At 39.0% G+C, this 12,452-nt stretch overlaps 1 protein-coding gene across 1 annotated transcript; it reads left to right on the top strand.

Annotated features, from left to right (window-relative positions):
- Positions 1-546: 546 nt before the first annotated feature.
- MS3_00010101 (uncharacterized protein) lies at positions 547-9,527 on the top strand. The gene is made up of 4 exons (XM_051218440.1): positions 547-1,037; positions 1,077-1,155; positions 2,121-2,474; positions 9,034-9,527. Exons 1-4 carry the CDS (start codon positions 825-827, stop codon positions 9,252-9,254), a joined length of 867 nt encoding a protein of 288 aa, XP_051073791.1. The 5' UTR covers positions 547-824; the 3' UTR covers positions 9,255-9,527.
- Positions 9,528-12,452: the final 2,925 nt, after the last annotated feature.

Raw genomic sequence — 12,452 nt, 5'->3', positions numbered from 1 at the left:
ACGGCGAGCCACGAAATCAGTCCGGGGACTCAAATTTGAACCTTACGAAGAGCGCCTCCAATCACTTAACCTTTACCCATTAGAGTATAGACGTCTTAGAGGTGACCTTCTGATGGCTTGCAGTATCCTTATTACTTCTGGACATCTCCTTAAACACCTACTTAAGCCTAGTCCCAACAAAAAACTTGGAAGTAACACCCAGAAATTGGAGACAACGTAGCAGAACGGACTGTAGACACAACTTCTACTCCTTAAGAGTTGTCAAATGCTGGAATTCACTGTCGACTGAACTAGTCCAAGCGACTTCCTAGGGATCGTTTAGGAGGAAACTCGACCTATTCTTAAGGACTACGGATAACATCTTATTATGATAACTCGTTACCAATTTCTTTTTTTCTAATCTTTTATAGATAATATACCTAGGTTTCTGCCTGGAGAAATTGGTGATCCCCTGCCACTATACACGGAAGCCTGTTAAGCGAAAGCTTCTTCTATTCCGTCCACAACCATTTGAAACATTTGAAGTGTTCGGCCTCGGGAATCGTTGGCAACTTTTTGAAATGAGACTTCCACTTCGAGTTTGCCGGTCATGCGTTACTGCCTTACGATCATTTAGTAATGGAGCCTCGAAAAGAACGCCGCTTTATGATTTTCATATTTCACATAAAGCCAAAATGATTGATTTCTGCAATTTTCTTATGCCATTACACTACTCAGACCAAAGCATCATTGATAGTCATCAATTTGTGCGTCAACATTGCGGTCTTTTTGATGTTTCCCATATGTTGCAAGCAAGTTAACTTATTTATATTTATCTACAACAGATGCAAGTTTCTGGGAAGGACAGATTTAGCTTCTTAGAATCCCTCACTTGTGCTGATATTGAGGGATTACCTATTTCATCTGGAACTCTCTCTGTATTTTTGTTAAGTAGCGGCGGAATACTAGATGATACTATAATATTAAAATGCAAAGAACCTTATTTGTATATCGTTTCAAATTCAGCATGTTCATCAAAGATCAAGAATCATGTTACAGTAAGTGAATAATTAGATTGATTTGTTTTTTTTTTTCAGAAAATGATGACTAAAGACGTAAATGACGGTAAAGGAATAAACATTAAAGTTCTAAACCATTCTCTCCTAGCACTGCAAGGTAAATTGTCTTGTGTAGTCAGTATCAATCCTGTGAAGCTTAATCTAAAGAGACTTACACGGTTCATTGGAGAAATATTTCCTCTTGAATTAAAATAGTTTTGAAGCAAGTTGCGTAGAGCGTTTTTAGCACGGATGTGCAATTTTTGCAAAGTAAGGGTAGCTTACATCAAATAATAGTAAAACTAACTCGTTCACTTGTTTTATGATAGCCACTTAGTAACTTTTGTAAATTTCCGTTCTACTAATCGGTATCTATGTGGTGCACCTTAGGACCTGGATTTTACTAAGTAGAACAATATTGACTTGGTAAACAGGCATAAATCCTCCATGCTTGTCGACTGGAAACCTGCATTACAGAACTCACACTTCTATTTTTTTTACATACTTCAACTTGCCCGGATTTGTAATATAGTGTTAATTTGGATATTTTTCTCAAACATTGATAATGCTCTTAGCTTTTTCTTTAAAAAATGCCACGTTAATCTTAATCAGCGAAATAACTAGTTTCAAGTTTTCGGTCCCATATCTAAAAACATTAAAAACGATCAAAAAATCTTCGGATTTATTGTATATTGTGCGGTTCTATTTAACACATATTAGTAACTGGTTTATAGGTTAAACCAAATAAGATGTAAATTTGCAAATATTATGTACAACCTGCGACCCAACTAAACCGATTTTCGATGTTAATACACTTCGGAAAATGACAGCTTTACAGAAGCTATTTAATGTGCCAAGTGAGTTGTTATTTGCAGTAATTGTTGTTGATAGCTTAAATATTTAAAACTGAAATCTATTTTTTAGTTAAACGACTCGAACTTCCGTAGATCCTCAATGGTTGTTCTACTATGTGGATTATGAATGTTGGTTGGCTTTTTTTAATTAAATTTCTGAAAGTAGTCGAGTAATTCTAAATTTTACCTCTTATTTTTCCTTGACAAATATCCGTTTAATTTTCCATAGGACCAGATTCATATTCAGTTCTCCGTGCAGGTATCTCATCTACTGATATAAGGAACTTTGAAAATCTTTTTTTTATGGAAAGTATGCTCATTGATTCAATCTACGGTTTGAATACTCCTGATGGTGATATTCGTTTAACACGTTGCGGATACACAGGTGAAGATGGTTACGAAATCAGTGTCCCATCGGAAATAGCAATCCCGATTGCTGAGGTTCTGGTAAAGAACCCTTCTGTAAAACCTATTGGGTTAGCTGCTCGTGATACCTTGAGATTAGAAGCTGGTTTGTGCTTATATGGAAGCGACATATCGGAAGAAACAACTCCAGTTGAAGCTTCTCTTTCATGGCTTATTTGTAAGTTTAAAATCATTGCTATTCCAAATATATAATTCTGTATGTTAAAATGCATGTGTCATCAATATATATATATATATATATATATAATCCTAAATCGCGTCCAAACCATCCACTTTATTTTGAGCATCCGGGCAATATCTCAACCGACACGCAAACTAAATGATGATTGAGACTAAAAAGAACTATTCGTACTTTAATTCTCATTCTCGTAAATCATACTTAAGACTACGTTTTAATATTCGTCTTTACATTGAGTCACTTGTCTATTCCTTTATTTTCACTTTATATATTCCTTGATTGTTAACTTCATACAGAAACTTGCTTATGGTAGAAATCCTGTCCTATCTAAACGATATCAGGTCACTGGCTGGTCGAAAGTTGAATGCTTCCACTAAATACGAATTCTGAACCAGCCTTTCTGAGACCACGTATGCCATTCAAACTGGCGTCCTTCAGCTTTTGCATACTAATACAAATCGGACAACATATAGGGTTAGTCATGTCTTTAAAAAGTCTCAACATCGATGAATGCTGTCTATCCGAGACGCGTTTTCAAGACTAGTGAAGTACTACAAATTCGCTCTTCATCTGTCCCTTCGAAAAGCTTGTTTCACGTGCGTCCGTCCAGAGACACTGTGATATCTCCGTCTGGTTTCGCTAGTGTTGGTGTCTCATTAAGCGCTAGAGCTGAGGTGGTACAAATAGCTTGGATCTCCATTAACAGTCAATTATGTACTGTTAGGTGAGAAAGTTCCATCAAAAAGTGAAGAAATCGGCGTGAGAAACGATGTCTTTGTCATCTATGCTTGCGCTCCGACAAATTGCAGCCCGGTTGTAATAAAGAACGGGTTCCATTACCGTTTAATTGTTCTTCTACAGAAAGTGCGTGCGACAGATATTGTAGTACCAGTCGGAAACTTGGATGCCCATGTTGGGCGTCTAGGCACAATGGAGGGTCGGTAGAGTAGCCAATGAAGACTTGTTAGTCGCTTGTCGGATACTTGTAACCGTCTACTGATACTTTTCCCAGATTATAGCCTATTTCTGGCTAGCACTAACTATTGTCACAACCATATCTGATGTAGTACCTGGCGTCCTCCCTCTAAATCTCGAGCCTGGGTTCAGATTGACCATACTGCGATTGACTACCGCTGGCGTGATTGTGTGCAAGATTGTCTCTCCTTTCGGAGTACTTATCTGAACTATAGGTATCATTACCGAGGTTTGTTCTGATAATTTCGAATAAACTGAGCATTGGGTTGATTGTTATAAATAAAAATAATATATTTGTAATATCCCAATGAGTAGAAAATCTAATTTTCTACTCATTGGGATATTACAAATATATTATTTTTATTTATCTGAACTATGATCATGCCTTGTTTGTGATAATCTTATCTTACTTTTTACGGTGACCGAAAAATTTCGCCCTAAATGGATTAATGCCAGAAAATTGATTGCAGATTCTGTTCCAACTAAATATCAAACCGAGCTAGGTTCAAAGTTAACTGTCAACGACATGCAACGCTAACCGGTGTTGGAGATGGTTGGAAGAAAGTTAGGGGCGGCTAAACCAAACCGTGGCGTCAGTGCTTGAAGTCACTAACTTCTAGTCTGAGCCATGTTGGTAGATGCAGACTACTTGGTTGGGGTCCGCGTGACTGTCGTAACCAATGGTTGGAGACTCTTGGTGACATGGCTCAGAATCGGTCACAATGGCGTCGGTGTATACACTCTCTGTCTTCTCTTAAACTAAGAGATTAAAATCGCTTCATACCTTTCTTTCTACGAACCAATTTTTCTTCTTGTACTATATCTCTATATGCAATCTTTCTCTTATATATTACCACCTTTGACCGAACCACTGCTATGAATCCGGTGTCCATCTTGTTGTGTTAATGAGGTATGGCAACTTGGACCGATGCATAAATGTGCCTGGTCCTACGTTGTATCTGACTGACTGTCAACCTACCGAAAAGTCAAGATGAGCATTGGTTGCAATTGGTTGAAACAATGAAAATGACGCGTAAGGTCTCTTGCGACTTCACAAGACGTCTCTCTTGTAAGCACTGGGTTCCTAGGCCCTGACAGGTTTACTCCTGAGATTTTTAAGGATGGTGGTCCAGTATTAGCAATGAGATTAACCGAGGTCTTAGGTAGAATTTGGGAACTGGACGTAATCCCATCTGACTGGTCTCAATCACTGATTGTGCCAGTCTATAAGAAAGGACAAAAGTCCTCTTGTGACAATCACAGAGGAATCAGTTTGACAAATATAGTGTCTAAAATATTAGCTTCAATAATACTTCGACGCCTAATCAAAGCTCGTGAAGAGCAGATTAGAGAAAACCAGGCCGGTTTTCGACCTGGACGTGGTTGCATAGATCAGATATTCACACTACGTCAGGTTCTAGAACACAGACACACATTCAGACGCCCCACAATGGTAGTATTTCTCGACCTTAAGGCAGCATTCGACTCTGTTGATCGTGAGGTTCTATGGCAGTGTTTGTCACTGAAAGGAGTACCAAAGAAGTACATTAACCTTATAAAGGCTCTCTACTCGAACACAACTGGTAGAGTAAGAGCTTATGGCGAACTGTCATCAGAATTGATTACCTCAAGTGGTGTTCGTCAGGGCTGTCCACTCTCTCCATTCTTGTTCAACTTTGTCGTCGACGTACTTTAAAAGATAACATTTTCCTCGTCTAGATTTCCAGGGGTTGAACTTATACCGGGAGGTTCACTTGTTGACTTAGAATATGCTGATGACATAGTTTTATCTGGCGAAGACGCTGACAAAATGCAGTCTTCTGACCACTCTAAGCAACAATGCAAGCATGTTCGGGATGCGATTCTCTCCCTCGAAATGCAAAATGTTGCTTCAGGATTGGGTTGCATCGACACCCGAACTAATAATAGGGAGTGAAGTAGTTGGGCGTGTCGACCACTTCACTTTTCTTGGAAGTCTCATCAGCCCTTGTGGTTTAGTGTGTGACGAAATCTCAGCACGGATACAGAAGGCTCGACTAGCTTTTGCCAACTTGCGTCATCTATGGCGTAGGCGAGATATCCGTCTATCAACCAAAGGACGGGTTTACTGCGCAGCAGTTCGTTCCGTCCTACTTTATGGCAGTGAAACATGGCCGGTAAGAGTGGAGGATATTCGTAGGTTACTAGTATTGGATCATAGGTGTCTTCGAAGCATTGCTCGTATATCATGGGACCATCGAGTAAGTAACACAGTTGTTAGGAAACGGGTACTAGGTAAGGATGGCAAATCAATTGATGAAGTAGTGAAACTTCACCAGTTGAGATGGCTGGGACACGTGTTACGTATGCCCAACGACCGACTGCCTCGACGAGCTATGTTCAGTGGTATAGGAGTAGGTTGGAAGAAAGCTAGGGGCGGCCAGACCAAAACATGGCACAAGTCCATGAAGTCACTGACAAGTGAACTGAGTCATGTTGGTAGGTGTAGACTACCTGGTTGGGGACCGCGAGATGATAGCAACCGATGGTTAGAGACCCTGAATGACATGGCTGAAAATCGTTCGCAATGGCGCAGGTGCATCCACTCTCTGTGTTCTCCCAAATTCTAATCTTCTGAATTCTTCATGTCCCTTTTTTCCTCTTTCCAAATTTATTTCACTGGATTATACTCTTTAAATAACATCTCCAAACCCTAATCTTCCCGATTACTGCTTATACTCTTATTACCTCTACCACTACGGGATTTGAATCGACAAGTGCATCTCTGTGCTAATGTGGTGTGGCAACTCGAACTGATGTACGTACGTACGAAGTTCTACGTTGTTACTGACTGACTGACTGACTGGGTTCCTAAAGGCTTCTTACAATCTGTTGAAGCATATCGATTTGCAGCGACCAACCTCAAGTTTGACCATAAACGAAGATCGTTACGTAATGAGATTGTGCCAAGTTTGTGAAGGGTCTTAGAAGCCTGGTGGTCGAGCGTGCTAACGATTTGGAAGCGGCAGCTGCATCTGATGACTATCGGTGGCTCTTTCAACTCACCCGAGTTGCTGGCAGAAAGAAGTCTGGTGTGAAAAAATCTGTGAAGCTGATGGAATGCCAGCCGGCGACCATACCATGTTGAGAGCACCGGTTCTCGTCCGATCATCACAGTTAAGCAACGTTGGGCCCGGTCACTACTTGCATGCCCCCAAACGCCCTGGTATGGCCGAGAGTGGGGAGAGTTCGCTCTCCCTCTCGAGACGCTCTCACATGGCCACGTGTATATAGCCTCTGCCATGGAAGTCCTACTCACCCTCCGCCAAATGTTAACACACCGCCATACATTTTGTAGGCCAACAATCGTTGTGTTTCTTAACGTCAGGGCTGCCTTCAATTTGTTGAACAGGACTGTGCTCTGGGATCGTCTATTGAAGAAGGGTGTGCCTGAAAAGTTTGTTAATATCTTAAAAGCCCTACATACAAACATCTCAGGTAGAGTAAGGGCGTACAACCATCTGTCTCCAATTGTTCCGTTCGGACAGTGGGGTTAGGCAGGGTTGCACACTATCACCATTCCCTTTCAACTTTGCCATCGATGGCGTTCTGGAAGTAGCTCTACGGATGTAGGGCATGATGATGTGGATCTGTTACCTGAAGAAGTACTTTTCGACCTTGAGTATGCTGATGATATCGTCTTACTGTGAAATCATACTCAATCCATGCAATCCTCACTTAATTAGTCGGCAATTAATGTCCGTAGTTATGGAATGTGCTTTAAACTTTTTAAGTGTATAGTACGTTTACAAGACCGAAAGGATTCTGAACCTGTACTCACTCTTGATAGTGAGTGGGTAGAAGTGGTCAGGAAGTTCGTGCACCTGGGCAGATGCGTGAGTGCTGGTGGTAGTGTCAATGATGAGATCAATCCACGTATCTTGAAAACCGGAGCGACTTATGCCAATCTGAACCACCTTTGGCTCCTTCGTGATGTTAGTCTGGCTGTAAAAGTTTGGATCTACAACGCATCGGTGAGAGCAGTTTTGCTCTATGCTTGTGAAACCTGGCCTCCGAGTTGAGGATGTTAGACGGTTCTCTGTGTCCGATCATCGTTGTCTTCAAAATATTGCCAACATTTAGTGCCAACACTATATTAGTGATACGGATATTCAATAACATGTGTTCAGACACAGTGTCAACATTTCAGTCGATCACACCATATTGAAACACTGACTTCAGTGGCTTGGACGTGTACTATAAATGTTGTCTCAACGACTTCCTCATCGTGGATTGTTTGCCAACTTTGGGACTGGTTTGAAAAAACTGGAGTGGTGGTCAGTTTATGACATCCTATCATGGTATGAAAGGAAGCTGTTGGTCCTTCAAGGCTTCCTGGTTGGGCTTTAAGCGTTAATGCAACACAGTGGCTTGAGGCGTTATCAGACTTAAGTCAGAATAGAAGACAGTGGTGATCTTGGTATAACTTTCCTTTACTTTCTTCATATAATTGAGAGTAACTTATTTAACTGAAAGAATCCTTTCTGGTCGTATTTTTCTTAAGTGAACTGCTTCTCCCTTTGTTATTATTATTACTTTATTTTTATTATGATTTCATTCCCATACACTAATTTCTCTTTATTTTCTTGATTATACCCACCATCCTTTCTCCATATCTTCACAATCTAATTTTATTATGTGGCGCATATATAGTTTGGTGCACCCTTGACCAATATTTATGTGTTCATATAACTAAATAAAAACACTAATTACTTACTCATTTAGACGTTAGTCAGGATTTGATTACAAGATTCAAATTTTTGAAAAGTAAATTGTCTTTTGTAAATAATTTGCATAACAACAGTTGGGGTTGTTAAAACATTTTAGTCCAGTTTTTAGTATGTACTCATCTAACTAAGAAACCACATTGCTAATAAAATATACCAAATGAACTTAATAAAATATTAGTACTGGAATAATTTCAGTCTTCTAAGTCGACAACGAGAAATTCCATGATCCATGTAATACGAAAAGTCAAAAGTTAATTATAATTGTTGTTTCTTATTTACTTTCACCTTATGATGAATGCCCTATCCTTATTCTGATTAGTTCATTCAAAGTTGTCAGTACAGTATACTTTTACTAAATATAATCATATAAATGTAATCAAAATCGTGATTTTAACAAAATAATATATTTCAGCAAAACGAAGGCGTTTGTGTAAAGACCCAAAATTTCCTGGTTGCTCAATTATAATTGAAAGTTAAAAAATAAATTTAAAAAAAATTTTTTAAAAAAATTAAAAAAAAACCATCTTGTTGACGAGGTCAACCAATAAATAATTTAGATGAATGGTTCATTAACTAACAAAGTCAGCAATCAATCAAGATTACAGTTAAACTAAAACTAAGATCCCATGTGTTGATATTTGTTTTTCAACAAATTAATCTCGAGTTCGGACTCTTGTCCATCTACTACGATTTCGACATCTTGTTAAACTATCAGTGACACACAAAATTTGTTGCATCCGTTAAATAGTCTTGATAAATTTCCCTCATCATAATTTATTCTATTTCTCATGTAGATGGTACAAAAATCTTTGATCAATCTTTGCAACTGGAAATAGGTGTCATTACAAGTGGTTGTTTTTCACCTACATTAAGTAAGAATATCGCAATGGCTTATGTAAAATCTGAATATTGTGGAAATGATCGACAACTTTTTGTACAAATTCGTCAAAAATTCTATCAATATACCGTTACAAAAATGCCATTCGTTGCAACTAAATATGTTAGACGATCTTAAAAATTATAGGGCCTATTAATATTTTGTATTTGGTTTGATATTCCTCGTTTGTTTATTTATTTTAAATAGTTGATGATTTCTAAAAATCTTTTCTGTTCCTATTGAACTCTTAACTTATTTCCAACAATGCTGCTAGATGTGTATATTTTCTAATGATTTCTAAAGTTAGTGTTTCTTCATTTAGTTTATATTGTTGAATGAAAAATATTAACTTGATAAATTTAATCTATCCAATGTTTTAAATTTTCGAAATAACTTAATCAAAACATATCATTTAAATTATTTTTGATTCCGAAGGAAATATATTCTAATTTGGGTAACGAACTGGCCTAATTTGGAAAACCATTTAAAATGAAAAAGCACTGGGTGGATGTATCGTTCTAATATGAGACCTCTGAGCAGCAACACCCACTCCACTGGGGATCAAACCCGGATTCCTTCGGGTAACCCCTAACCTTTGAATCCCTGAACAAGGATATGTGTTTTATATGTCTAACGTCAATCAATTTGTAATATTGAACAACCATCTTCTGGTCATTGGTGGGTAGCTGTCTCAACTGACATGGTCGAACTCCACAGGGACTTGAGGGTTCTGGGTTCGATCCCCCTTAGGGTCATGGGTTCTCAATGTTGAAGATCCCCATTATTTATTGAGACAGCTGTTTCCCAATGACTTTTTAGCTTGGGTCGGTTTGTGATCTTAAGAGTATTCAACAATCCCCACAAACCCATACTCTGAAACTATTCTTTTTATTCAGATATTATTCTACTTTGAACTGTAGGTGTTTTGGTTCATTTGCTTAGTCTGTTTTCAATATCCATTTTTTTGTTTATGAGGTGCATATATTGTTTTTAAATTAGTGGGACGTACAGCAATTGGATTCAGGAGGAATGAAACGATATTATATCGCTGAATGAAGAGACTGATTTAAATATACATTTTCTGATATTATCTTGAACTTTAATTGATAACATAAAGTAAAACAACTTTTGCATTAGTATTTGGCTGAGAAAACTATAAAACCAAAATACAACACTAATGCACAAGACATTGAGAGTCTAACACTAAGAATATATGTGTCACATTACTGAGGATTTTAATTGTCATATTATAAACATTTTTATGATATATAACGACTCATATTTGATTACGAACGCCTCTTGTTGCAAAAATAAACTTATTTTTCTAATATTCGTGTCTTGAGAACGCAATACGTTAGACACTTGCAAAAATGCTTCAAGATGTTGACCTTTCATAAAATTATACTAAATACTAGAAACTTTTTTAAAATGAAGTTTAAGGACATTGTACCTCTTGAAGTCAGTTTCCATTTATGAGGCAATTTGTTGAAGAACTTAAAAACTGGTGAACTCTGGAAATTTACTTCATTTTCAGTCTGAAATCATCAGTATTGCTCATTCACCCTGCACACTTGTCATTGAGCATAGGGTCTTTATAACAGATCAGTGTTTCACATCACTAACTTCAGTCAATTTGAGCTATCGCATGAACATCATCTAATATCACCAATCGCAGTTTTTCCCTGTGAATTCGGGAATCTTTTCCAAAGCTAGTTATTAGAGGGGAAACGATTGTTATTGAATCGTAGGGAGTTGTTTGGAAACTGTTCGTATGGAAGTCAGTTTTGTCCATGAGTTGATGTATTACGGAAAGCTGATATCTGGACCTTAATTTGAACCGTCTTGGTGGTCCTAAGTGCCAGCACTAAGTAATCATAATCTGGGATGAAGCAGCTATTCAACGCTCACTAGTCCTCCATGTTTCTTCAAATTATGTCAGTCTATGGTCAAATGTAATGAGAAACTTTGTAATGGTTCTTCCTTACTTACTTACGCCTGTTACTCCTTATGGAGCATAGGCCGCCAGTCAGCATTCTCCAACCCACTCTGTCTTTGGCCTTTTCTAGTTCCATCCAATTCTTGTTCATTTTTCTCATGTCTATCTCCATTTCCCGGCGTAATGTGTTCTTTGGTCTTCCTCTTTTCCTTTGGCCTTGAGGATTCCATGTGAAGGCTTGTCTTGTGACGCAGTTGGGTGCTTTCCTCAGTCAGCTACAATGTAGGACCAGGCACATTTATGCATCGGTCGAAGTTGCCATACCTCATTAACACAACAAGATGGACACCGGATTCATAAAAGTAGTTAATTCAGAGGTGGTAATATATAAAAGAAAGATTGCAATAAGGATATAGTGCAAGAAGAAAGAATTAGTTCGTAGAAAGAAAGATATGAAGTCATTTTAATCTCTTAGTTTAAGAGAAGACAGTGAGTGTATACACCGACGCCATTGTGATCGATTCTGAGCCATGTCACCAAGAGTCTCCAACCATTGGTTACGACAGTCACGCGGACCCCAACCAAGTAGTCTGCATCTACCAACATGGCTCAGACTAGAAGTTAGTGACTTCAAGCACTGACGCCACGTTTTGGTTTAGCCGCCCCTAACTTTCTTCCAACCATCTCCAACACCGGTTAGCATTGCACGTCGTGGTAATCGGTGTTCAGGCATACGTATTATTATTATTATTTTAACACATAGATATTGGTACAAGGAGGCACCAAATACATATACATATTCGATATGTGTGAGGGCTGTGATACTGCTCGGGTGCCTAAACCGAAGCAGGTGGTTTTCTTAGGGGGCCACTCCCCGAGCCTTCGACCTAAAGATCTAACCCACAAGGCAGTGGAGCATCGTAAGGAGATGCAATCCCATGGTAGCCGGTGACCAACAATTGGTTCATATGCCATTTGTTCCCGCAGGATACTAGAGCCCATGTGCACCATTGGTTTGGAATCCGGTTAAAGCGCCGGACATCCGCTTTTTGTCCTCTCATTTTTGTAAACAACACCCCCGTTACGAGAAGGCAATGAGTAGGACTTCCCTGGCAGAGGCCATATACGCGTGGCCATGTGAGAGCATTTCGAGAGGGAGAGCGGACTCTCCCCACTCTCGGCCGTACCAGGGCATTCGGAGGGGGGGCATACGTAACACGTGGCCCAACCATCTCAGTCGATGAAAATTCACAACGTCATCAACTGTTTTACCATCATTACCTAATACCCTGCGTCTAACCTCACTATTACTTACCCGGTGATCCCAGCAATATTTCTAAGGCATCTGTGGTCAGATACTTCTAGCTTACGAGTATCTTCTACTCTTAATGGCCATGTTT

The sequence above is a fragment of the Schistosoma haematobium genome, chromosome 1 (assembly GCF_000699445.3).
Source record: "Schistosoma haematobium chromosome 1, whole genome shotgun sequence".
Classification (NCBI taxonomy): domain Eukaryota; kingdom Metazoa; phylum Platyhelminthes; class Trematoda; order Strigeidida; family Schistosomatidae; genus Schistosoma; species Schistosoma haematobium.
Note: the sequence above shows the minus strand (reverse complement) of the source record. Positions and strands in the feature narration are given on the sequence as shown.

Excerpts from the sequence above, each read along its gene's own strand:
- MS3_00010101 (XM_051218440.1), top strand. The coding sequence starts at position 825 with ATGCAAGTTTCTGGGAAGGACAGATTTAGCTTCTTAGAATCCCTCACT. Across the intron at positions 1,156-2,120 it reads TTCTCTCCTAGCACTGCAAG|GACCAGATTCATATTCAGTT; the intron begins GTAAATTGTCTT and ends AATTTTCCATAG. Across the intron at positions 2,475-9,033 it reads TTCTCTTTCATGGCTTATTT|ATGGTACAAAAATCTTTGAT; the intron begins GTAAGTTTAAAA and ends TTTCTCATGTAG.